The 27,533-nt window shown below is 46.2% G+C and overlaps 1 protein-coding gene across 4 annotated transcripts in view; it reads left to right on the top strand.

Annotated features, from left to right (window-relative positions):
* MAD1L1 (mitotic arrest deficient 1 like 1) overlaps positions 1–25,088 on the top strand; it is a 352,355-nt gene extending 327,267 nt beyond the window's left edge. For all 4 annotated transcript variants that reach the window (XM_066561061.1, XM_066561059.1, XM_066561060.1 and 1 more), the window contains exon 18: positions 24,014–25,088. In XM_066561061.1, coding sequence (XP_066417158.1) covers positions 24,014–24,172 — 159 coding nt within the window. In that variant the 3' untranslated portion in view covers positions 24,173–25,088. The remainder of the gene's footprint in view (positions 1–24,013) is intronic.
* The last annotated feature ends 2,445 nt before the right edge of the window (positions 25,089–27,533 follow it).

The following is a 27,533-nucleotide window of genomic DNA, read 5'->3' as shown; positions in this document are numbered from 1 at the left end:
ATAAGATTTCCAGCATAGCGAAAGATAAAAATGATGCAATTTGCAGATGATAGGAGAGAAAAAAAAGGAACCTGAGAGAAGGATTGAGGAGAGAAGAAAGTCAATATCAACAAGGCTGTAGATCTCTGAGTGATTTGGTAATGGTAAGGGTAAGGGAAGTGAAATATTGGAGTCTCAAGACAGAAATATAATCAGGAATATATCCTGGAAGCTTCTTCTGCTGTGCCACAGAAATAAGGTTGAATATCAGGCACGATGCACAGGAAGGCTAAAAACACTGCTGCATTTGGGACTACACCTGGCATGGCTCTCAGGAGCAGTTGAGTATTGCAGGAATGAACATGGCAGAAAAATTAGAGATATCTTATGGAAATCTGCAAGTGTATCATGGCATCTTGTGAGGGCTATGTGACATCCCACCCATATTCCTCCTGACCCCTCTCTGGACTGGTGTCACAGAGCAGATCCAGTCTGGCCCAGGGAAACCAGGCTCACACACAGCAGCTCAGGGAGTTTGGTTATCCTGAGATGAGGTGTTTGTCCTTTGGAAAAAGGATTAAGAAGAGACCTCATTAAGGTATAAGGAAGACCCTGCTGGGAATAAAAGATCAAGGCTATTTGAGTTATTGTCAAATACATGTGTCAAGGGACATAAAGCTAGTCTGAAGAAGGACCTGAATTCTACGAAACATAAGCTAATTTTTTTTTTTAACAGCACTTAATAATGCAATTATAATAACAACTTGTGCTTTCTCATGCCTTCCAATTTAAGATCTGAATGCACTTCACAAACATGAATTAAGCCTTCCAGGACTGTTGCGAGGTACAGCAAATATTCCTCTATTTTACAAACTGAAAAACTGAGGAACAGCATGAGTACAAGGCAGCACAGCATGTGGAGGAGTATGTCTTTATTTTATTCATGTTAGGCATTGCCTCAGGGCTTTGTTTGCTCACCAGGTGCAGTCCTGTGGCTGTCCAGAATCTGTCTCCTGATGACGCTGTGGAGTTTTTCATTCTGCACCTTCCTCTCCCAGATCCCTCAACCTTTATGGAAGTGGTCATTTGTGAGCAGGGAAGGAGAGCACTAGAAGGTGGCCAGGCAGCCATTGATGCCTTTGGCTGCTCCAGGATCCCAGGTGTCCCTCAACACCAGTGGATTCAGTTTTGTTGCCCCCGGCTCTCCTCAGTGTTTCAGTGTGTGCCAGCAGCACCACAGGAACCCAGGGCATAGGGGCTCCTGAGCCATTTGCATCCAGTGTGGTTTATAAATCCCTGTATTCAGAGTGTCACTGTGCTGTCCAGGGATGTCCCTTCCTCTGGTGCCCACCACATGGCTGAAGAGCAGGGGAACCACAGGCTCATCTTTTGGAGTGTTTCTCTAAGGTTTCTGCTCTCATTGGCAACTCAGCAGGAGCCCCTGCAGGCAGGTGGGCATTTGGGACTGGGAGCTGGGCTGTTTGATTGTACCAGTCATGAGAAGGAAGCTGCCAATGGTTTGGTTGCACATCATGGGCTATTTCAAGTCTGGAATTGTGGACTGCTCCCTTCACCTTGACAGTGCTCTTGTGGTGGACCATTAGTATGGGCGGCAAGTCAGCAGGAAATAAAATTGTCCTGCCTTAACAAGCTGGCCTCACCTGACCTTGAAGACATTATTTTGTTTCCTGGATGTTTTAAATTAAGTGGCATTTCAGCTAAGGTAGTTACATATAAATTGGTTGGGGTAATGCTTGCTTGAGCTGAACATGCCCAGCTAGTGCCTGTTAACTCCCTGGTTCTGCATCCATTCCTGCCTCTCTCCTTTGCTCACCACACAGGTAGCTTTTAGATATCATAGATATCTAGATATGTGCATTTGCTCCCTTGTTTTCCTCATTCTTCTCTCTTTGTAGCATGAGAATAGAGAGCAGCCTGCTTCAGCAGGTGTGCTATGCACAGAGCTTGGGCTCTTGGCTTTAGTTGCTCTGATGGCACATGGGTGAGGAGGATCTAGGGTGACATCAACAGCAGGCAGCTGTGCCTGGGAGGAGACTTCTGCACAAGCCCATGGCACATGTTAATTTTCTTATCTCGAGTTCACCCTCTAACTCTGAGATCATACATAGGAATATTTCTTCAGGTTGCAGGATGAACTGTTTATTGGTTTCTTTTCATCATCCAGAGGACCAAATATCCCTTGGATTTTTTCTAAAGGCCGCTTTGCACGAAAGCATTCCTAGAAAAATTAATCTTCCTCATTGTTATTCAAGCCTCAGTGTTGGGGGAATCTTACTTTTCTTCCACCATGCAGCTAATCACTGCATGGGGCTGTGCTTGAGCTTCAGCAGCTCACTGTTGTTTGGTAAAGATTAAAAAATAACAATTGGTGGTGTCATCAAATCAGTGCAGCCAGTGAAATCAAAGCCTCAAACACCATCAAAGGTCTACATGTCTCACAGAGCAAAAAGCCATAAGAGCAAGAGAATGGCTGTGCTGCCACTGCTGCTTTGATCCCATTGGTGATGTTGGGGAGGAAATCAGATTTCAGCTTTCCTCCTGTCTGCCTTCCACACTGAGAGATCCTGAGTGCATCAATAAGCAGTAGAAAACAAGGAGGACGTGTGTTCAGGAGCACTTCAGGCTTTGGGATAAGTGTTTCCAGAGAGCTGGTGGGAACAGAAATGTAACTGAAATCAATGGCAGCGTTTGTGCTGGTTAATGACGAGCCGATACGAGGCGGCACCGGAGTACAGCGAGATCTCACCTGCCTCTGTGCTAAATGGACAAGCTGCTGCAAGCTGATCCAGCTGGGAAGTGAGCCTGTGAGTTACACCCTCTGCAAGGGAGGCTGGGACCCCATGAGCTAAGCCTGCATCAGAGTGGAAAGGCTGTGACCTGGGAGCAGCTGCTGGTCAGAGTAGCAGAAGGGATGTCCAAAGCCATTGCTGGTGTGTATCAGACATGCGGGCAGAAGGAAATAAGGGCTGTTTATCTCCTGGATGGATATGGAAGAGGGGATTGAATTTTCCCTCAGCACCTCTGCAGTGTCTGTCCTGAGCTGGAGGCAGCTCTTTGCCATCCCCGTGCTCTCCTTACCCCAGTCTGAGTGATGGCTCTGCTCATCCTTAATGCAGATGTAGGGCTGGGTGTCAGTGCACCATTGAGGGTGAGTTCTGGGAATCTCCAGACTCCATTGTTCTGACATTATTGCTGTATTAGAAGGGGAAAACAGGGTTAAAAATCTGCAGCAGCCTTGGTAGAAGGAACAATTGTCCATTGCAACATTTTCGTTACCAGTCTGAGCATGGAGTCAGCTTAATGCCATTTGGGTCGTTGCTGCCAGGGCTGGAGGCCACAGACAGAGACAGGCTGGACTGGATGGTGTCCTGGTGTTGGAATGCAGTCCCAACACTCTCTCTATATGATATCCTGACTTAGAGGGAGCACAGAAGATGATGGTGGAGGACAGGTGATGCTGCAGGGCTTTAGAAGACATTTCTCTGTAAAGAAGGATTAGAAACAGGCTGAAGTACTGATGAGATAGGATTATTTCTGCACCAGCAAGTCCATTTAATGGCTGAGGATCAGTATTCAGTGCTGGGGACACGTGGAGAAGGTTCAGGTGTCTGAATTAGCATCCAAGTTAGTTTCAGGTGCAGCCAATGCTTTCAGGACTTCTGTGCAGCTGAGCCAAATTCTGGGAAGATGGGCATCATGTTTGCTACCAACCTAGACAAACCCTACTTTGGACTTTGGAAAATTGTCAAGGATTTGGGTTTTTTCTTCTGTAATGCATGCTGGCAAGCTTTGGCAGGAAAAGGTGCTTGAATCCAGGCTGAACTGACTCTGAATGAATCCATGTGTTGATTTGCTATCCTGTCTCATTTCAGCCTTTGAGTTTTTGCAGATTCCAGGTGAAGGGCCATTTGCAGTGGTGGCGAGAGACAAGCCAGGACACCCTGTTATCTTGGTTAATATTCACCTGGAGCCGTGCAGGATCAGAGCTCTGGTCTCTTGTTCACACAATTCAGCTGTTGTAGGTTGTCTGGGTGTCAAGGTGGCCTCTAAACCAGGGAGGCCACTGGGGCTCTGCAGCTCTGAAGACAGAGACCAGTTGTGCTCCATGTGGAGCTGGTTGTCCGTGCTCTTGTCCTGCAACTGGGCATCAGCATATTTGGGAGTTTTAGTGAGCCCAGGAAGGAGAGATGTAATTCATCTGCACAATCCTGCTCCTGGCTGTGCTCTGCTGGCTGCTTTCCCCACAGAGCTGTCCTGCACCCTCTGATGGAGCACCTACCCATTCTTTACAACCAGGAGCTCCTTTTTGGCAGCTCTCTCTTTGCAGCCAGGCTGTCATGGCTCTCTGTTTGCTCATTTTGAAATGCCCTTACCATGGTCCTGGCCTTCTCTGGGAGAAATTTCCTGTATTTCTCCCCATACTCAACAGGAATGTCAGCATCCATAGGATTTCTTACAGCTCTGAGAATGCTTTCCACTGGGAACCTGCCTGCACCAAAGTACCCTGGCACAGTTTGAGCTGCAGTTTCATCTGATTCTTTTAAGAGTTGGGAATGGCTGTTTTGATGTCTGATATCTGTGAACATGAAAGGCTCCTTTCCTTCTTACTGTGCACTGGGCAGGGCAATGCCTGTCTCTCCCAATCAAAAATGTAATCAAAAATCTCACTTCTTGTAAAAAATGTATTAAGAAGACAGAGAAACAACGCAGCAGATTTCTGTTGGTTTCACTGCTGGTTTGTTCTGGTTTCTACTTCTGTGCTTTTCTCTCCTGCCTTTCACAAAAGAACTCCCACCTCAACTTTCCCCATGTCTTGACATGTTTAATTGCAAAACATTGAGCTTTGAAAACAAAACAAACAAACAAACAAAAAAAAATCATTGCATTTGATTCAAACAAAATATCGATTGTCCTTGAGTTCCCACACCACGAATATTGGCAACATTTTGTCAGCACCAAGAGTGAGGAGAAGGATCACAGCAAGAAAACAAATTTTCCAACTGGAAGGAAAAGAAGCTGAGCCAGGAAAATAGCTGTGCCCCATCACTCCCTGTCCCACGGCTGCATCTTAATAAATGGTCTGCTGACCTGATCTTAATGTTTCCAGTTTACAGTAAGCAGCATTTCCTTTAAACAAGATACTGATAAAGTGAAACGAGGGAATGGAGGGGGTGGAGAAGAAATTTGCAAAACATGCTGGAGTGAGAAAGTCGGAACATACCGTGTGTGTCTTGGGAGTGAGAACATGTCTCAGTGTGTGAATAAATATATAATGTATAGACATATGCTCTCTCTTCTCAGAAACTCTCCAAGTAGTCCCAGATTTTGCTGCTTTCAGTAGCATGGCAAAGGAAAAGGCAGGGGAGAGCTGGAGCTGGTGATTGAGGGTTGTAGGATGATGGTTTGGGTGGAGCATCCTCATTTTCTGAAAAGGAGACTGGTCACAAAGAGGGTCTCAGGCATCACCTGAGACAGTGTGTGAGGGGCAGGTGTCTGTCTGGAGAGACACAATGCACTCAGGTTTGCTCATTTTCATCTTGCAGACAAAGGCTAATGGAGATCAGATTTCCACACAAATTCAGCTGAGGAAAAAAGAGAACAGGAAGAGGAGTCAGGAAAGTGTTAGTACAAAGTTATTTGTTAAATGGATTTTTTTATTGTTTCCCATGAAGTCTGCACAGAGCTATTGTCCTCTTTTAAATTCCTCTTCTGGCATTTGTTCCCCTATTCACTGCCTCCACAATTCTCCCATTCAAGTCAAAAAAGCTACCTCTGAAAGACCAGTGTAACATTAGCAGAAATTACTAGCAGCAGTGATTTCAATATTCAAATGGACAGTATATTTAGTAATAGACTTGGAGTTGCATAAATAGAGTATGAATGCCTGGTAATGAATCATATCAATAATTTTCACATACAGACTGTGCCTTACATTTCTCAAAGGCCTTTACAAATACCAATTGATTCTCACAGCAGGCCTGCTCAGTGGAGGAGTTGTTATTAGTTTTACTGGAGGGTGAGGATATTGAGATGCAGAGAAATGATGCTACTTGTGTAGTTCATGCTGGGACCCAAAGTGAGGAATAAACTTGGAAGCTCCTGACTCACAGCTCTTAATCATGGGGCTACATAACTCTTTGTGATTTCTTTGGCTTGGCTGGAAGTGGCAGTCCTCATGGAGAGAGGTTTCTGTCAAACCCCAAAATGTGGGGCTGATGGGATGTGAGTAAAGGCAGGAATAATCAATACACAGGGGAGGGCAGAACTGGTCTTGACTGAGCTGTGTTTCAAGATTACAGTCAGGGTTAGCAACCCTGCCCCACACAGGTCAGGACTGGAGGTTTTTTGACCTATGGAAACATGGTTTTCCATGAAGAAAAATGGCAGCTAATGCAGCCAAACTGCATGAAGAGAAAGGGGCACCTTGAGTCCAGCTGCACTTTGTAACTCTCACCCACCTCAGTCAAGGAGGGTAGTTGCTGAAGAGTACCTGAAATACTGGAATTCTCTTTTCTTTGTAGCATCTGACCCACCATTCACCACTCTGCCCATCCTCTATTTACTCTTGCCTGTCTTAATTCTGCAGTAAATTGTTGCAGCCCTTAATGTTTCTCCCACTGACCCCGGGATGCAGTCAGTGATGAGAAGAAAGGCAGGTTAAACAGGACATGCCTCAAACAAGGAAAACCTAATTTATCTTTTGCCCTCATGCTGTACTGAACTCACCCAGGCTGACTCACTGCTCAGGAGAAGAGGCCATGCTCTTAACTTGTGTAAAACCATGACATGGTACTCCCAGCTGTATTTTCAAACACATTTTATTCTAACATTTTACTTGATGTTTTGAGTGACACTGTACACTGAGAAATTGTCTAGAAGCTGGCCACAGTGGCACTTGGCCTTTTATTTTTCTGAGAGGTTACATCATTTCCAACACGTCAGCATCTTAAGAGTCCTTTAAATTGGCAGAACAACATGCAGTACATTGCACTTGTCTGTATCGAATTTCTTCTGCTGTAGCATTGCCCAGTGACCCAAATTTCACAGGTTCTCATGGTCCCTCACAGTTCTCCACACTCCTAAGCCACCCAAGTCATTCTGCCATCTCACAGGGGGGTTTGGTCCTCTAAATCATGAGTCATTGGGCTGAAACTATTGATTCTTGTGATCATGTTGCCCACTCTGCTCCATGGAGACTCAATCCTGGAGACTGGCAGGGGACTGAGGATGGAGGAATAATCCAAGTTCCTCTGAAGCTCAGAGACAGAGAAAAGGAATGGGCAACCCAAATTGTCTTTTCAGAACTGAATTGCTGAGCCCCAGCCCCAGTCTGGCAAGCTCTGCCTGCTCTTCATACAATGACCAGAGGCAGAAGGTGACAACTGGGACCCACAACTCAGAACCAAATTTTTCACGTTGGACTTTCAGCCTTTGGAAGGAGCATTTGTATTTCTCAGGGCTGTCCCACAGAGACAAACTTTAGCTTTCAAGCTTTAAGAACTATTTTAACAAGCTTATTGACAAGACAACTTCATTGTCTTGTCTTCCAGATGAAACTTGGCCACATCTACTCTTCTCAATCTATTTTTCCCTCTACCTTCTTATCAGCCTATTCAGCATGGAGTTTTACCTTTCCCTGACCATTTTCTATCTATATTCATTATCTTTTTTAGTGATCTTTACCTGATGTGAATGATATTTGTAGTTTCATTAACTCTTTCAGAGAAGAATCTGCGTGTTAGTGTCAAAAAGGCTTTCTTCTACACTATGATGCTCTTTCAGCCAGATTATTCCTCTAGGCTCTACCTCAGGTATTTTGTTCCATGAAATGAGTCTAGCATGTTTAGGGAATAGATTTTTTTTTTCCCTTTTCCCTTCTTAAGAAAAAGAAAGAAAAAGGAAAACATAGCAACGACAGCATGGCAACAGCAGCTGCAGCACAAAGGAAAAATAGGCAAACAGAATTCCGAAACACGTATTCACTGCTAAGCTATTTTTACTGGTTGGTGAGTGAGTATGTGGGGGCATTATAACAAAATAAGTGAGAAAATAGCTTACAAATAATTCATAAGTAACTTTAGATGAGAACACATCTTAATGACTTCATCCTCCCAGCTAGCCCTCATGCTGTATGAATCTCCACATGCACAAACTTAAAGGTCACCTCTGATCTATGCTATTTATACTTTGCAAATTTGTACACAGACACATATGTAACATTCCATACAAAAATATAATGTCAGTGGAGCATTAAGGTTAAATAACAGGGCACTAAGTAAAGAATTGTGCCTCCCTGCGTAGCAACTTAAGGATAAATCTATGTCATTATATCTGCCTCTGCCTTTGCACTGGAGAGCAGAGATTTCCCCACAGCCAGGGTGTTTTGTGGGGACTTGCAGGGTCTGTCCGTGGCTCCTGCCTCTGCTGCTGACCTGCTTTGTGACCCTGGGCACTTTTCATTGTTTCTCTCTGGGGACTGCTTTCCCCATTCCCCTTTTGTTGGGAGCACACAGTCAGGAACCTCCAGCACAGAAATATTTGCATCTTTGGGCAGAGCTCAGCCACATTTGGGATTATGTATATACTGAAAAGTGACAAAATAATAAGGAAAAGCATCTTTCTTCACCAGCCTGATCTAGTGGGCAGCATCCCACGTGAGTTGGAACTAGATGATCTTCATGGTCCCTTCCAGCCCAAATTATTCTCTGATTCTATCAAATCTTCTGCTTCACCATCCTCTCCCCAAAATGCCCCACTCTCACTGCAGACCAGTAAACTGTGGGAAGTCTTTCACTAAATTAAAAAAATAAAATCATTGAGAGCTTGAGAGAAACAGCGTCCAAAGTGTTGGACTCCTTTACAGTTACAGCCTGATCTGTTGTGCTGTGTGAGCCCTTTTTTTTCTGTTCAGTCATGATCCATGGGAGACTGAAAGTAAACACAGTCTCTTAAGTCTCCTCCACAATCCTGATGCTTTTACTGGCACAGAGAGCAGCCCAGCTCGGCCCTCTGCAGCCAAAACTAGATTCATTTGTCTTTAGAAACAACACAAATCTGTTTTCCTGGTTAAATAAAGTCATTTGCAGGGTTCTGTTGTGGGAAGGATGTGTCAGCTCGTGCTGAAAGGAGCAGTCATGGGGATGAATGGGTTGGTTGTTGGGCTGGAGCAGCCCTGTGCACACTGAAGGGCCCTTCCCCAGGCAGGCTGAGCCCTGGCTGGGATGGTGCCCAGGGGATGCTGCAGGTGCCTGGACATCACTGCCAGCTTTATTGTGGGCATTCCCACCGTGCCACCAAGTTTGGGATTGGTTATTGCAGAATTCATCCCACATCTCACACGTTCCCTTCAGCCCCCGTTTGGGGACAGCTCTGGTTTCTGCAGCAAAGGAGGCAAATGGGCCTGAAGCACTGAGTCCTTTGTGTGGCTCTGTGCTGCCCTGCTGGCGTAGGAAGCCCATGTCCTCTTGTCTTGTTGCAGTATGACACAAAATGAGCGACACTCACGCGCTGAGATGCTCAAGGCAAAAAAGGGAATGTTTATTTCCCGACCTCGATATTTATAGAATTCCAAAAGTGACCAGGGATTGGAGGATGAAATTGCCACTTCTCCAGCCACACTGGTCAAACCAACAGTCTATTAATTCTCTCCTCCTCCAGAAAGGAATGTAAACCAATCATTATTTACATGAAAAGTGCGTGAGAAACTCCATTACAAAAATGTAAGCATCAGAAGGCTTAGAAGAACAGGGCAATATTGTCTGTCAGTCTCAGGCCATGCTGGTGCTTCCCTGCCCTTCAGAGGTATGTCAGGCAATGACTTTCAATGTATTTCAATTCTCCTCACTGCTGTAGAGTGACTTGTTCTAGAAATTCTGGTGTGTAACTGGTAGGAAAAAGACGTTGGTGATGTTCTCCAGAGGACATAAGGAATGAGGAAGCAGCAGCTAAAGTGGTTTGATTCCCTCTGAGATTTTTTTTCAAATGTAGTTGAAAACAAGCAAGTGAAATGAGATGCTTAGAAGCACTGTGTTTGTGAGGTTCTTTCTGGTTTTAAATTACTTCGTTTAAACATCTTTGTCCGTGAAACCTCTGAGGGAGCTCAGCCGCTCATTTTCTCATCTGCATCTTCTGCTTTCTGTCTGGTTCTTGCACAAGAAAGAATGTTAAGTATCTCATGTACATCTGTATATACAGAAATAAATGTAATTGAGTTGTAAAATAGTCTGGTTGAGCAGGAGGAGGTCAGTGATCTCAAGTTATCCTGACACTTTAGTCAGGACCTGCTCTGTATTACAGTTCAGATTTGCTGAGGTCTTTTCCTGTGGCCTTCTGTAACATCTGAAAATATATTAGTGCTTTTCTACAATGTATTTAGAGCACAGCCTAGATCTGAGGCATTTGAAGAAATACTTCTTGACTCTTTTGCTGTTATGTTTGTATTTTTTGCTTGCGAAAACAATTCTCAAGAGCATTGTTAGGTGGGTCATAGCAGGAACACCTCTGGGCTCGCTGGGGAATGTGTGAAAGCAGGTTTGGAGGGCTTTTATTTTCACACCACGTTTCAGCTCTGTAGTGATGAATGTTTTCTGGAGTACAAACCTGAAGTCCCTCCCCTTGCAGGTCTCACTCCTTGAAATGTAGAAAGAGGTTTTTTTTTAATTTAAAGGTTTTCTTAGCAGTCAGGTTGTGTCACACTTAGCCGGTGACAGGTCTGATCAGCAGCTTGGCAAGCAGCACAAAGTGGGAACTGCTGTTTATTTTAGCAGCTGATGGCACTAGACAGGTAGGATTAGAGCAGGACATAGGGCAGAGAGGAAAGGTAATGGCACAGCATAGGAAAAAATGAGGGAGGAACAGATCTTTTAGGCAATTCTGTATTGGCAATTGACCTACAACTCCAAACAAGCCCGACATGCACTACCAGAATTTTGACCATACCCTGTGTGCTGGGTAATTCCCACGTCCTTCAGCAGGTGGGGTAAATGCTGCTGAGTGAGATATCTGGGAGAGAAGCATTTGGAGTCCCCTGAAAATCATCTTAATTCAGGACAGTATTTTAACCTTGCAGGTGTGGGGAAAGAAAAAATGTGTTTCCTTTTCTTGTGGGCAGAACCAGCCCCTGCACACACACCTGGGTCTAAAACCCCAACTAGTACGTGCTCCTTTCAGCCAGACCCTCCCCTTGCAGCATCTGTAGGATGGGAGGGTGTCACAGTGGCTTTGGTGCTGCAGCACTGTAACCACAAACAGCCCAATTCCTTAAAATGGGCCTCAGCCAGTTCATTCATATTTGATTAAGAACTCTTTGAAAGATAGGCATATAGAGCTAAGAGCTGGCTCCAGCCTTAGTTATTTACATCAGGATGGGGGTGATAAAATCTTTTATTAGTGTAGTGTTTAAATATTTTGGCTCTCTATTCCAATATTGTGGCAAGAAAGAGCCATATGTGTTCCTAGAAAGAGAGCCTAGTGCAGCCGTTAATCAGGAGAAGATCTATTAATGTATTAACATTCAGAAAAACGAGCAAAACCAGCATGCACTGCAGAGACTAACACATATCTCTAGTCTGCAGTTTTGAAGTGTTTGGGAAATGTTGTGTTCCTCCATCTTTCTAAAACTGGTGTTCTGCCAAGAGAAGTTCTCTTCTGTTTTTAATTTTAGAAAGGTTAAATCTATTTACAAAAGCAAACATAGCATGGAGTGCTGAAAACCAGGAGGATGTGGGCACTAACAGGCTCCCAGGCTTTAGAGTTCACAGCAGGAGCTGCCTTGGCAGGGAAACTTGTAGGCTTGCCCTTTCCTTCCCTTTTAATGCTATGCTGAGTAGGGGACAAGGTATGAAATCCAAGCTCCATACCAGCTCCCCATCACCACATCTCTCCAGAAAGTGCAGGACAATGTGTGTGTATCTCTGCAGATCACCACTGCACTTCAGGGAAGCTTGCTGAAAGACTTGGCACAGGAAAAGGGCAAATTTTAAAGAGCTCCAGAGTGGGAGAGATTGCTGGTTGAGCAGCTTGCATGCCTCGAGGTCATTGCTAATGAGCAGTGTCTTGCCTAAAGAAGTGAACATTTCATTTTAGTGCTGCTATGAAAAGCAGCCATACTGTGTCCCCTTTGCATCCCACACTACTGCCCACTTTGCTGTGGCATCTGGAGCAGGCTGCACCAGGAAGGGAAGGAAGCCCTCTTAAAGGATGTGGAAAGGATGCTGAAGTGGTAGCAGAGCTCAGATGACAGAAGCTGGAGCATGACAGCTGTTACCAGATCATGCAAAAAGCCTGCCAGCAAAAATGCATCAGTTTGTGTGATATCCGGGTGTCTTGTCTTCTGTTTTCATAATTGCATACATGGTGTCTGCATAAATCTCTTCCCCCCCTGCACTTGCAGCAAAAGGAGCTGACTGGAGGATGGCAGCACATCAGTGGGAGAACACCAGCAGGAAGAGACAACCAGTCAGATGTGTGTCAGATGGGGAGGCCCAGGGCCCCAGGCAGGCTCCTCAGAGGTTGCTCGAACATGGTGCACTTGCTAAACACAAAACCTCTCCTTTTCCCTTCGGGGAGAGCAACATGTTCATCCAGACATGAGAACCAGCAGTGCTGTCTTGCCATGTTCTTCAGGAGCTTAGTGCCAAATGACAGCACAGGCAGCAACAGCAGGAGCTTTCAGCAAACGTGTTGTAGCCCAAAGGGCTGAGTGTCCCCTCAAGGGATACAGTGGAATTTCTCCTGCTGTTTCAGTGAATACTGAAATCTTCCTATTTATTCACTCCTTAGCTGCAACCTCTGTCTCTTGAGCCATGGACTTTCTTATGGTGAGATCAGACTTGCTTAAGGAGAGAGGAGTCCCATGTGTCTTTGTTTCACATTGGATTTTACCATTAAAGGCTCATTTCAATATAGCTGGATATACCCAACATGCACAGGCCAGTTTACTGGTTTCCCTACTATCTAGTTCTTCAAGGTTTCCTGCCTGTGGACTACAAGTCTGGTTGAGTAACTCCACAAATAGAATTACTGATATCCATCAGCTCCATGATAAAAATAATAACATCTTCTTCTCAGTATAAACTTCCACTTGTGGCTATAGATGCAGTCAGAGGAATGTGAGATTGTGAGCTGTTAAGGGTTAAAACTCATTCTTGAGGACACAAGAAAATCATTTTGCGTGTTCAAAATCAACTTCCTTCTTTGACTTGCTGAGTACTGACAACTCAGGCTTGCTTTGGTCCTGCTGGCAGTCCTGCTGATGACAGCGATTTCAAATGAAGAAAAACGAAGGAAAACGTGAGCCAGCAGAAAAGCAACAGCAGGAAAAGCACAAAAGCACCTTCCTCAACCCACACTAACATCGTGGCACTTGGTTATTGATGTTGCAATAGCAACTAACGTTATTCCCAGAGCCAACACTTAAATTCCACTTTGGTAGATCACAACTGTAAGCAAGTCACAGGGTCCCACAGGAAGGGGTGATTATTGACCAATTCTTGTTGCTCTTAGAAGAGTGGTGGCTTTGGTCTGCAGTGCAGAGCGCTGGCTCTGTGCAGAGGTGACAAATACGTGTCACCAATTTCCTTGATGTAAGGCTTGAACCTGCATTTTAGCCTGGGGTGCCAGACTATGACAAACAAGAACTAGAAGAGGGTAGTGAATAAACACAGTGAGAATTTCAGCTGTAATCTGCCATCAGGTCCATCTGTTACTCTTTCCCCCACAAGCCTTGTGAACTCAATGAGCCAGGAACAGGCATGCTCCATATACTGTCCCATCCCTCAGCCACAGAGCTAAGGTCTAATTGTCTGCTTGTCATTAAGCTTATCACTTAACAGTCCCTTGAGCCATTACTGGTCACAGGATCTTGTTCAGTTCTTTAGCCTTCTGTCCACCTCACTTGTGGCAAGGCTTCCAGAAGGATACCAAAAAGATGATGAGGATAAATGTGTGAATCACATGATGGCATCTGCAACGTGGCAGAGTAGCAGCCACTCCAGATGTGCCTCCCAGGTGTGTGTCCTCTTTGCATTTAACCATTCCCAGCCCCAGGCACTCTCCCTCCATCCATGCCCAGCTCACAAACTCAGGCAATCTTTTAGGCAATTCTGTATTGGCAATTGACCTACAACTCCAAACAAGCCTGACATGCACTACCAGAATTTTTACCATACCAAACTCAGGGGTTCATTTCCAGTTGGCAGCTGGTGAGTCCTGAGGTCTGTATGACCTATTTTCACTCTGTGTCATGTGCAGGCACTTTCCTGCTGATTTCCTCTAATCCAGAGACAGGAAGGCAGAGGCTTCTGAGCAGGACCATGATGTAGGAGCAGCCAAGCAGTGGAACAGTGTTTGTCTGGTGTCAGTCAGTGAGGGATGAAGGCTCCAGCAAGCTCTGCCTCTTGGGGAGCAGTGGTTTGCTTTGGGGAAGGGATGCCTATCTCTCAGGCAACAGCCTCAAAGTTGCTGTCAAAATTCTCCATGGTTCCAGACATCTCTCACTGATGGCAGGGTTTGGCAAACTCTGCTGCTTGTGTTCTCTTTCAGACCTCATGCCCCCAGCTGCAGTTCTCAAGTGGAGTATCTCCCTGCCTTGGGAACAGGCAGTCTTAATTACAGCCTGCAAAGATAATTTTTTTTTGCATTTCTCCCATAGGTGCTTCTTTCTCATGTTCCAGAAACTCCATGTTCTTGGTTTACTGCTCCTCTGTTCCTTCCAGCTCAGAGAGCTTTCAGCAAGGAAGATGAAGAGGAATGTGATAAGCAGCTTGGCTGGTTAATCAGCTCCCTGTCTAACTGAGGGATTCTTGTATGCTGGGCTCACTTGCCAGTCCCTGGTATCTCCCTCAAGTTCTCTGCCTTCTCCTGGCTCTCCTGGAGGAGCAGTTTGGGGCCTGGTTTGAGTTGCAGCTGCTTTTCACTTTTGTCCCAAGCCATGTTCATCATGGTCAGGTGCAGACCAGAAACTGCCTCTGGATGGCAGGGCTGGAGAGCTACATGAGCCTGAGATTTGGCTGGGAAAACAGAGCTTAAAAAACACCCAGTCCCTCACATTCCCAGTGACAACTGCAGAGTCACTGCAGAGAAGGTAATGGGAGATTTTTCTCTCCCTAATTTATGTCTCTCCTGCATATGGCTTCTACGGAGTCGCTGATGTTACAGACAGATGGGTTGGCATTTTACTAGACAGAACACATGGGCTAGATGTTGTTAATGCTTGTTAGCTACTCACTCTGCAGCTTGACCAGTCCAACACAGTCACCTCACAGATGGTTGGGAAGCTGCAGCCAGGGTGCTGGAGCGGTCCAGCCCTGCCACGTGTGGTGTGACAGCAGTTGGGATAACACACGTTTGGCTGCTCTTTCCAAAGGGATTTGTTGTAGGTCAGAGATAGCCATGGCTGTGGGAGCAGCACAGCTTCCCTGTGTATCAAGGAGAGACTCTGATTTGTAAAGATCCTGAGATTTTATGGAGGTATTGGCTTTAAAGGATTAATGCTGTAGTTTGGGGTTTATATGGAATGGGGTTGGAAAAATTCTGTGAGCTCCCTGCCTTGTCCCCATCTCTACTCTTTCGTGCTTGATGTTTATAAGCATATTTGGCTGGTGAACACTATTTAGCAGATCTGAAGTCTGTTAAAAACTTGTACTTTATGAGCTCAAGTTCCGACTACAGCTGGCTGCCAGTATTAGTTTAGAGTGACATCCCATGTGATTTTCCATTCTCTGTGATGTGAGTAGTCTGCTGTGATTTACTCTCACCAGCCATGTGTTCAGTGGAACCATTTTTAGGTATCACCTCAGCAAATCTCCACAGGGTGAGTCTCCTTCTGGCTGCTTTGGACATCCCATCAGAGAATCTGTGGATGCAAAAGTAGATGCTACGGGTGAATCATTTCCATTGCCATCTTCCCTCTTTGACAATGTTCAATTTGCAGCATAATGATGGGAGCCTGAATGAATCCTACAGATGAAACAGGGAATTTTAGTTTCTGCACTTGTTCTCTAAAAACTCTCAAAGCACTTTTGGAAAATGCATGGGTATTAATCCACACTGAGCAGTAGTTCTTCAATCCTATGATTTAAATTGGATATATTTGTCTCTGTCTGTCCTGAACTGTTCAGTAACATTAATGCACCCTGATAATAGCTGTCACATTTTACCCCGGGGGTTGTTCCTCAGTGATAGGTGAAATCACAGCAGTTCAAAGACCTGTCTTCCAGGATGAAAAGCTCTATAGGAATATTCAGATATAAAATAGTAATAGTATGAATCAAAAAATACGCTTCCCTTATTTTAAAGCCTTTGATCTTATTTTTATGGCATCGCATTTGACAGTCTAAAGGGCATTAACCTGTGGGAGAAACCTTTTGAAAGAAGGTGCTGACTCCTCCTCTGCTGCACAGAGCACTGTCCCCCAGGATCAACACCAGCAGCTTTCCCCCACAGAGAGGGGTGCAGCCCTTCAGCACATGTCCCTGCTCTTTTTCGTGTTCCATTTTTGACGTGAGGTGCAGGAGAGCTTGCCTGGATCCAAACAGGGAGCTGTGGGGACAGGCTGGTGCAGCACACCCCGCTCTGCGTTGCTCTGCTGCTGAGCTGGTGCAGCACCCAGGACCCATCACTGCTGCCACTCGTGTACACAGTGCCTGGGTCGTGGTTCTGATTAAGATGGAAGTATACGAGCTGACCTCTCGTTCCAAAGGCATTCTGGGGTTGTGGTTCATCTCAGTGTTGAATAATAAGAAAGAGAAAGGAAATGTTTGCTATAAATCTCAGTGCACACAGGGCTGTTTCTCACTTACCCCATCCCAGCATTCAATTTTCTTCTTGGCATTGCCAGGCATTTGCTTTTCTTTGCTCAGCAGCTAAAAGCAGCTTTTTCATTACATTTCCTGGAAGGCTCTTTACAGGCATCCATCCCTGTCTGCCTCATAAATTCACTTTATATACCAAGCTGGTGACACAGAGGTCAGAGGTCTTGGCAAGAAACAATTATTATAAGGAAGTGCTCTTCTTCTTTGGGTTACAATGAGGATATTAAAGGGGGGGGATTTTGCTGCAGACAAGGAATGGTTATTTGTGAAAGGGAGGTGACCTGATTGATTAAGTGCTGCACATCCTGTGGGAGCCACCATGGGCAGGCATCCTGTCAGGCCAGCTGGAACCTGCCAGTTACCATGAAAAAAAGAAGGAAACCAGTAAACAGTTTGCTAAATAACCTCATAAATATTTCCAGCCATAAGCACATCTTGTGGTTCAATTTTGTGTTGTTTTTTTGGTTTTTTTTCTTTCCTTAATATTTCCCTAATTTTAAATGAACGGCCTGTAATTAAAGTGATTTAGAGGCTACCTGGGGACCTGGTATTTGAGCAGTGCATGATGCTTAGGAGAGATTGATTGGTGAGGCATAACTCAGTTGGGGTATTTTGATAATGATATCATCACCCGAGAGAGCCAAGTTTGAGCAATTAAATCTCAAAACCTCGTGTTTGGGTTGTTATAACTTCAGCAGGCAGTTTCTGCATGTGCACACACACAAACACACACACACACATTTTTTTCCTTGCTTTTTTTTCCTTGGTTTTTTTCTGGGCACTCTAGTTTTTTGGCTTCTCCGAGTCTGTCTGTCTGTCTGTCCGGGGTGATCTGAAGTGGTGATTTATCAGCTGTGCAGACCCAGAGAGAGGGTGCCAGCCCGCTCAGCATCACTGCTTCCCCCCTCAACATCTGTACGTGGACAAGGCGGCCTTTGACATTTAGAAAAATCTTGGCATCTGAAGCAAGAGGCAGAAACAAAAGGATTTTCTCATTTAAAGGTCAGAGCCAGCAGCTTCTTAAAGGAAAATTTCAAATAGGTTTGTTGCACTGTGGCAGGGTTTGTGGGTGTCAGTGGGTGCCATGGGGAAGGTGTGAGGGAGCTGAGGGATGTTCCAGGACCAGCAGTGTGCCCAAGGCTCTGACACACACTCAGATAGAGCTGTAGAGCTTTTTGGGAGGTAATCACTTGGAACAGCCAACCCTGAAGGCTTCTGCTGGCACATGAAGGCTTTGGGAAGAGGCAGTGACTGCCCCACATGAAGAGGAGGTCTGAGGGATTCATGTGATGAAGGCAAATTGCCAAAGGGGTCGATCTGCTGGGGAGATGTGCATGACCCACATCGATGTGGACAGCACAGCACTCTGCAGGGTAGGGTGGGGAACACCACAAGGAGAAGGGAAAGAGGGGAGTGAGAACTCAGGCACAGAGGCCACAGCATGGCCCATAGTGTTGGAGCAGCCTGTGGAGCTGCACACTAACCCTAACCCTAGGTGGAACCCTAACCCTAGCCACTAAACCCAGCCTAGGGTTAAGGCTGGTTCCAAGGAAAAAGCTGTGGAGGAAGCCATGTTGTGGCAGTTTTGTGTTCTCCTTGGGATGCCTTTTGCAACTATAGTGTACCTGGAGCTCTGGGCTTTGTGGTTAAGAAACCCTAACCCTAGCTGGAACCCTAACCCTAACCATAAACCCAGCCTAGGGTTAAGGCTGTTTCCAAGGAAAAAGCTGTGGAGGAAGGCATGTCTTGGCAGTTTTGTGTTCCCCTTGAGATTCCTTTTGCAGCTGCAGTTTTCCTGGAGCTCAGGGCTTTCTGGTTTAAAAACCCCTAACCCTAGTGTTGGGTGTGAAGCCGTGGTGCCCCTTCCCTCAGTGCACACGGGGCTGGTTGCTGTGTGTGCTCAGAGCTGGCATCCATGGGGACACAGCACAGACAGTGATTTATGGAAGGAGCAGAGCAGATGAGATGGGCCTTCGAGATACATTCACTGGGTAAATGTCACCAGGCAATGATTCACTTGCCCCTTTTGACCCCTAATACATCTTAGCCTTGGAAAGCACTGTCTACCATAGAGCATGGCCAAGCAGCATCTGCAAAGCAAAGGTTTGTCACCACGCCAAGGAGTGGCTCTGCCAGCCCTGCCAAAGCCTTGAACTTCATCCTTCTGCACGCTGTGGAGGTGTTTGAAGCTCCTTTGTTCCCAAGCTGAGACACAACTGTCTTGCCTGCTGTGCCTGGCACAAAGCTCTCCCATCCCTGTTGTCAGCTTGCCAAAACCCATTCAGGAAATCCACCTGTGACGCTGGATGTTCGTGCTTGAAGTTGCAGGAACACATGTCCTGCACGGATTGCATCCCCAAAGGCAGTTTTGCTTTCTCAATGTGGAAATCAGAGGAAGAAAATCCTCACTTCATTTTGAAATCTCAAGTTGTATAGAATTCAAGTTGTATGGAATTCGTGTTGTGCAGAATTTTCCCATTTCTGCATTTCTGCTCCATATTATCTGATGATACCAAGTCCCCATGCCAGCTCTCTCCTTGGCATGTGCAGCCACCCTCTTTACAGTCTTATTCCAGTGTCTGAAGGTCTACATGACCTTGGGTCTTACACTCAACCCATATTTTTTAGAAGCAACCTTTGTGTGAATAAACTCACGCCGCATGTCAGTTCATAGCCGATGGCACCTTTGGAGCCATTGTTTTTTGCTACCAAAATATGTCAGAGAGAAGAGGAAATGGGTGTGCAAGAAAATAGAACCTGAGTGTATCTAGGTGAGAGTGCACTTCTGAACCATGTGGTAGCTTGTGGGTGGGTAAAGGAGACACTGTCACACTTTTGACAGAGGTCCCCCTCGGCAGCTGGAGGAATCAGAGAAGGAAATGCTGGCTCTTGGCTTTCAGGAGGGGCTGTGTGCAACAGGAGCACAGGTGCAAAGGGCCATCTCAGCAGGAGCAGTGCAGACAGAGTCCTGTACATGTTACATTGCAGTGGCAGTAGTTAAGGAGCCTGTTAAAGTCCAGATGTTGCAGTTTTACGAGCCCAGTTCATCCAGCTGCAGGTCCATCCCCAAGAGGGACATTTGGGAATGCCTATTGCTCCCTCACATCATCTGCACTGTCTGCTCCTTGCTGAGATGGAGAGAAGAACCTGCTTTTCTACCATGTTCGTGGTTATTGGGGAGATGTTTACATGTATATCTGAACTATAAAGCCTTGAATAATTTACTGGTTTCCAGAGTTAAGAGGAAGATTTATGATATTTCCTTCTGGCAGGTGGCTGCTGATCTTCATTCCCCTGAAGAAACAGTTGTGCTAACAGCTCCCTTCTCGGAGCAGCTACTCCAGGTTCATGTTGTTCTGTGCTAAATAGACCAGTGCTGTTGTGGTTTGCAATATAGAGAGGTCTGTCCCCTGATCATCTGGTTACTGTGGGGTAGCAAACAGGCTGTCACCCTTCAAATCTCCAACCAGAGTCACATCCCACCCAGCCCAGCAGAGCTGGGTGTGCAGTAACACTGGGCAAAGAGTGATTTCCTTTGCTTTTCTAGAAAAGGTCCCCATAGCCCTTAAATCAGACTAAACTGGCAACGGAGCTTAGTGAAAGCTGAACTCTCTCCTTTTGCAAGTATTTGAGATCTGAATAAAACATAACAGAGACCTGAATCTTGGTAGTTTAGTGAGCCAGACTTTTCTCATGATTTAGAAGAAACCAATATAGGGCTATGTACAGAGTACCTGAGAGATGGTGTTCTCATCGTGATGAGCTGCTGATCTGTGCTCAGGGAAACTGAGGTTTAGGAGGGAATATTTACATCTCTAATGAAGCACTGCACTTGTGTGGCCCAGCACAGAGGGAAAAGGAGAGTGAAGCATAATGGTGGTCCCCAAAGTGTCCACTATGCATTGACTGGGGTGGATGGGGATTCTCACAGATCCAGCTTTTCCTTTGATCCCATGTATTCAGTTTAACTCTAAATGTTGATGTTTTTTTCTTTCTTTTTTTCTTTGCTCTTTGGCCCTTCTCTTTAAAAGCAAGAGCACACTGTAGCAGTGATGTCAGTAGTGTTGGGCACAGAGCAGTCAGGGCTGGGTTTGAATGTGCTCTGGTCTCTGTCACCCATTCCCACTCATGGACTGTCCCTGTGGATCAGTGACACTTGTTTATGCTCCTCTCAGCTTTGTATTTTATTCCTAGATGGGCTGGGGTGGCTTTTGGCTTCAAATAAACTTAGAATTTTAGGGAATGCATCAGCAGAGTGAAGGTGATTGCAAGACATGGAGTGTGCTGTGAATAGCTAATCTGTGCTGGTACCAGCAAGAGGAATGTCCAGGAGCTTGCCTTTGAGGGTTGAGACTTTCATAAATAAAAAAAAAAAATTAAAAATGGGTGGAGGAAATCCTAGCTATGAACAGTGAAGAGCAGGACTTGAGTGCCCTTGCAGCTTTGAACTGCTGGAAATTTCATATTTCTTCTTCAGAAATACAGTTTTTAGAGCTGGAACCACAGGCATGCTCTGCATTGATCCAGAATGGTGTGGAACACCAGAGCCTGCAGCGTTCACTCAGCAGAGCATCCCCCCCATGTCCTCCCCTCAGTTCCTGCCCACCCCTGTGCATCCCCCTGCCCTGCTCTGATCCCCTGCTCGCTCCTGTTCCTGCCTCGGGCACTTCCCTCTCTGCCAGCAAGTGCACCAGGCAGGGTGCAGGCTGGCTTTTGAAAAGAAATCCTGTGAATTAATGGGAACATATTGCTATTATTTCATATAATCACTTTATTTGTAAAGCACAGGCTGCAGAGGTACTCCTGCTGTTGAACCCAAAGCAGCAAATCTATCTATATATCCCAGTCTATACTACATTATGAACAGATGGGTGAAGAAAAAAAGCAATAAAAACAAATAATAAGAAAAGTTACAATGATAGCAATTTTAAAACACTCCTAGGGGGAAAAAAAAAAAGTTTCTCCATTTTTTTTTAAAGCAATGTGAGATTGAATGAGCTGCACTGCAAGTGCATCCATCCTCTAAGTTCACATGTAAACATCTACTGGCAGAGGAAGAATTGCTTTTTTTCCAAGTGGCTGCCTTCTCGCCCTGTGCCTGTTACAGAAGCAATCATAAGAAACCTGGGTGAGATGTCTGGGGTTTGGAAGCATTTGGGGGTTTTCTTTGATTTTTTAGAGTTCCTGGGGAGACAGAGGCCGTGGGGGTGAGAGGGAGGATGGTGCCTCCCTTGACAGCTGAGAAAACTCAATGGGAAATAGCAGTCTTCTCAGAAGCACGTATTTACCCATATAACTTCCTCTGAATATTATTCTTCTGCCTCTGCTGCAGGAGGAAACTTTGTTTATGAAGAATAGTAGAGAGAAACTACCATTAATCTCATAAAAAAAAAGAGAAGATATTCAAATGTAGCCTTCACCCGTGACACCAGCGAGCTCAAAGGAGAGGAAATTTAAAACATTTATGTTGCTCTGTTTTTGAGGTCATAAAACACAAGCAAATGGTCTGGCACTGGATGCTAAATTTCTTAAGGAATTTACGTTAATTAATTAAACTAGTAAACCAATTAATGGATTTGCTTGTAAATTCTTAGAAAATTAATTCTGTGCCCAAAGAGTGTTTTAAATCTGCGAGGAAGGCTGTGTATTTCATACAGAGCTTGAATTCCCATTTCAGATGAATCCAACTCGGCACTGAGAGAGCTGGAGATACAAGTGATGCATTCATAATACTCGGACCTTCCTCCACAACTGGCACTTCTCACCAGCTGAATCTGGGGGGGGATTTGCAAAATAAAACCTGTGCTGCTGCCACAGCACCCAGCTCCTGTGCTTCTGCTCTGCTGTGACACCTCTGGCTTTATGTGGGCTGGGAATTTACATCATTCCTGATGCCTCCAACTGGCTCCTTCATCTGCCATCTCTTCCCTCTTTGATCTGCTCCAGGGGTACCTCAGGTGCACAGGAGGGACCAGGTAGCTCTGGTAAGCAGCAGATCAAAGTGTAGGATTTGCTGAAAAACAGCCCAGCCAAATCAAAGATCTAAATAAAAGCTAATTCACTTTTCCACATGAAAATCTTGTTGTGATTCCCTGCCTGGCTCAGGGATGGCAGGGGCATCCTCTGTACCTTGCACTCCTCACAATCCAAAGTGACCCAAACATGGAGAGTTCATAATCAAATGTGTCTGGCTCTTGAGAACATGAAATTGGAAGGAAGCAGGTTCCTTGGGGCTCTCAGCAGCTAGAGCCATGTTTTCCCCTCCCATGGCAATCTTCCACTTTGGGTCTTGGCATCCTTTGATTGAGGAAGGGGCTGCCAGCCATGCCTGGCACCACCCATGCTGTCCCACCTCACCTCCAACAGGAAGCAGAGCTGCAAAGCAATTAGGAATGGGAGTATTTTGAAAGGAAAATGGCAGGGGAAAATAATTAGCATTTGCACTGTGATGTTTTTGCTGTTTATTAATAAACAAGCTGCTTTTGTACCTCTGGGGGCAGGAGAGGCTTCAAGCATTCCTTATTTCTCTTGCATTTAGCTTTTTTCTGCTTGTTTTATATGTTACAGGAGATTTGTAGTGTCTTCCCACATGTTGAGTTTCCTTATTTTCTTGAGAGCATCCCTGGAATATTTCCTCTGGAGGCTTTGGCTGTGTGCTGCCAGGCTGATTTAAACACTTTAGGGATGCAGGATGGATCAGTACTCCTTGGGAAGGAGTTATGCTAATCAGGAACAGGTCTGCTCTCTCCTACAGAACTGGCATGACTTCAGGGATAAATGTTTTCATGGAGAGAAAAGCCCTGTGCAGAGCTCCTGCCATCCTGGGTGGTGTTGGTGACAGTGACCCTGATGTAGCCACCTCTGTTCTGTGCTGGCAGCACAGGCTCTTTCCAGGATGGTCAAACATCTCCCCAATGCCACATTTGTCACCAGGGAAGGCTCACAGGGATCCTGCATGGGGACATTGGGATGCAGGACTCAGGAATGCTGTGTGCCAAACAGATGGCATGTCCTCAGTGACAGCAGATCCGTGCCAAAGGAGGCTTCAGGGTGGCACTGCTCCTGTGTCAGGGAGGTGAATTAAAACCCTGTGGTATTAATGGGTTTGTTCTTCTTTCCCTTTAGGCCTCCAGCTCCTCTGATGGAAAAATGCAGCATTAAAACCCTCTGGTATTAATGGGCTTGTTCTTCTTTCCCTTTAGGCCTCCAGCTCTTCTGGTGGAAAAATGCAACTTCTGGAAACAGAGTTCTCGCGAACCATCCGGGAGCTCATCGAGCTGCACCTGCTGCGCCAGGACAGCATCCCAGCCTTCCTCAGCGCCCTCACCCTCGACCTCTTCAGCCGCCAGACCATCGCTTAGTGCCCCACTGCCAGCTGCCAGCCAGGCTTTGGCCCTCCTGGGCAGGACACTTGAGGTAGCAAGGAAAAATCCTCCTGTTCACCACCCTTAATTTGTGGTGTTGGGTTGCTTCTGTTTTGCAAGGAACTCCTTCTTCCCCCTTCTTTCATGCTGAGTGACAAATCCCACCAATTCCTCTGAAAAGCATCATTTTCATCCTGTGAGAGGGGAAGTCTAGCTCCATCCCAGGGCTCTCCTGTGACAGGATCCAATCCCTGCCTTTGCACTGGGCCATGTGTTCATCACTACCCAGATTCTCAGCATCTGTCTGGGAATACAGTGGGAACTGCTGATTTGAGGAGCCCCAGCATCACCATTTACGGCTTTTCCCAAAAGGATTCCCTAAATCTGAGCCCTAACAAAGAGACAAACCTGCATCAGGCTGGTGCTTCCTGCTGCATGGTTGTCCTCTTCTAATAGCAGCCAAGGGCTTGGTCCCTGAGGACAGAGACCCAGGAAAAGTCTCTTGCTCTTGCAAACATCTCATCACTCAGCAAGTTTGAAATTATTTTTAAGATGTCAGTGACCTGAGTCTGCCATCACTCGGCAAGCACAAGCATTAATGGCCATTTGAAGCCCCTATACCTGTGTTGACACCTCTGTGGCTCAGTCACTGCCGTGCTTTTGGTTCCTTACTGAGACTTTAGGTTATCTTGGTTATCTCAGGACTGTAGAATAGTGTAAAGGAGCAGTTTGGGCTCCATTGTGTTCAATGCTGGTGGCTTTAGCCTGCTGCCTGCCACCACCCTGTGGGTATGTGTTTTGGGAGGTCTCCTTCCTCCTCCCCTCCATGGAGGTGGAGTGTCCCCAGATGCCTGACATTTTGTATTATAATGGATGTAGCTCTTCTGTCATAACAATAAATTGTCACTGCCCAAACTGGGTGTATGACTCTTATTTGGGATGCACTCTGTGCCTAGCTCTGCTCTCCCACATGTAGAGGAAGAGCACATCAATGGTCTGATGTGCTTCACAAAGGGAGGACATCATTATCTCTGTTTTTCCAGGCAAGTCTCATTCATAGATTTATAGAATCATCAATGGTTTGAATTGGAAGGGATGTTAGAGATCATTTACTCCCAACCCTGGCTGCCTTAAACCAAATCAGTTTGCTATAAACCTCTGTGTATATTGATTTCCCCCTGATTTCAGCAGGAACACACTCCCTAGGCTTGGAGAAAAGGTAGCAGTGAGCAGGCTAGGAAGTTAGCTGAGATACTTGCAGTGACTGCAGGGCTGGCCAGGCTTGCTGGAGTCACTTGGACACCTGTTGCTGTGTCTCCAGGCATGGAAAACATCTGCTGTTGACCCCATCTGCTGTTGACCAGAGGTGGAGGGACAAACATGAGACCTGGGGAGGCTGCAGCCCTCATCTCCCCAGCTCACCTCTCTGCAGGGAAGCGCGATAGCAAAAGTTTGTCATTTTCTCTTCTGCTTGAAGAAGTCCCGGTGGAAGATGAATTGCTGGGCATGCTGTGCCAGGGGATGGCTGCCTGATTCATATGCACGGCGTGGCACGGAGAGTCGCCTTCCCCAGTCATGGGGAAAATGAATCCTGACGTCAGCCGCATTCAGCCCTGCCGCCAACACAATAGCGGATCCTGGCTGCCGCGGAAAATTTTTCTCCTGGCTCCTTGCAGGAGAAATGAAGTAATTAATAAGTTTACAATAAACCCTCTATCTTAGCAAAACACAGGTGAGGCGAGAAGCGATGCTGGAGAGCGACAAGGGAAAACACGTTCTGCCCGCTGGAAAGTTGCCTCCCGAGAGTGAGAGGATAATAAGTTGGGAGAGAACACACAGTAGGCTTCCGAGACGCCTCCGGTGGGGAGGAGACATGAATTACTGCTCTGCTCCCTGTTCTCCCAGCAAGACTGATTTGTTCAACTAAGTTTAATATGGGAGAGGTGTGTGGTGAGGATGGGTGCTTGGCCGGGTTGTGCTGGTGTGGTGCAGCAGCTGTCTGTGGTTTGGGAGCTGCTGGACTGTCCTGCTTTGGTCAGCAGCATCCCTGCCCTGCTCATGGCATTGTGCTGCTGCACAGTGAGTTCACAGGGCTCACATGAAACGGGGATTTTTGGGAAGCTTGATATCTCTAAGTCTTACAAATGGAAGCGTGGGAGTTTTTCATGTGGAGGTGTGACCATTGCAAAGCCACTTGGGCCACCTGTGGGCCATGGAGAAGAGGAGCTGAGACTTCCCAGTTTCTAGTTCCAACACTGAATTCAGGATGAAGCCACAAACCTTTGGCTGTACCTGATACCACGGGAGCTCCCATCTCTGTCATTATCCTGCTTGTCTGAGCCATGAGGGAGCTGCAAGGAATAACTGTGACACTGAATTTTGCTGTGATTGCTCCTTCTTTTATGAGCTACATGGGCTCAGCAGCCCATCAAAGGTGCTGCCACTGTGTTCACCACCCCTTGCATCCCCCCTCCGTGAGTGCAGCCCCCTGGGGCAGTGCAAAGAGATACCAGTAGCCACCAGCCCAAGTGGTGAGGGCACAAATCCCATCTGGGTTTGGCTCATCACTTGCAAAGCTCCAGCCCTGTTTGTGGAAAATCCTTTTAGAAAATCTTGGGAGCTGGGTAATAAATTTTCAGTTGGTTGGAGGGGAGAGGCAGGAGCGCTCACAAGCGCGTGTGTGCTCGCTGGGTTTCCATGCACACTAGCTGGGTTTATGTGCTGTAGGCTGTGAAATATGATTTATTGGTGCATGGCTGCAGGATTCTGTGTGTGTGTATGTGTGTGTCAGAACACAGTCTTGTTTGCAGTGTTGCCTGAAGCTTCCCTTCACTCAAACTGCTCGTGAGTCCCTGCTCTGCTGCCAATCAGCCCTGTGCATCTGTGTGCATAGACAAACACCAAACGGGCACAGAGCTGTCGGGTAAAGCAGCAGAGCTCTGGGCTAAGGCAGGTTTTGCTAGATTTGTGCCTCTCCTAAGGGCACATCTCTGAATCTGGAGGTTTTTGCACCTGCTTTGTGTCTCCTGGCTCTTGGTGTCATCATGTGTGGTTCGCATTGTCCTGGAAGTGTGTGATGCCTGAGAAGGAACCAGGGAAACCCTTTTGGGATGAGCCATCAGAAGTTTGGAGTTTGTGGATGTTAGTTTGGATCTTCTCCATGTAACACTACAGGAGCAAGGGAAGGAGAAGGGGGAAGAGCATTGGAGCCATGATGGAGGTGGGTACCTAGAGAGTGAAGGGCAAGAGCAGAGCAGGGGATGGATGGAAGAAATGGAGCATGGATAGAAGGAGAAGCCACCTCCATTTCTGAACAGCTGCAGTGCCAGCCATGCTGCTGGTTCTCCATTGCTCCCCT

The sequence above is a fragment of the Molothrus aeneus genome, chromosome 16, assembly GCF_037042795.1.
Source record: "Molothrus aeneus isolate 106 chromosome 16, BPBGC_Maene_1.0, whole genome shotgun sequence".
In the NCBI taxonomy this organism is placed as follows: domain Eukaryota; kingdom Metazoa; phylum Chordata; class Aves; order Passeriformes; family Icteridae; genus Molothrus; species Molothrus aeneus.
The sequence above is the reverse complement of the archived record's forward strand: the minus strand, read 5'-3'. Positions and strand labels throughout refer to the sequence as shown.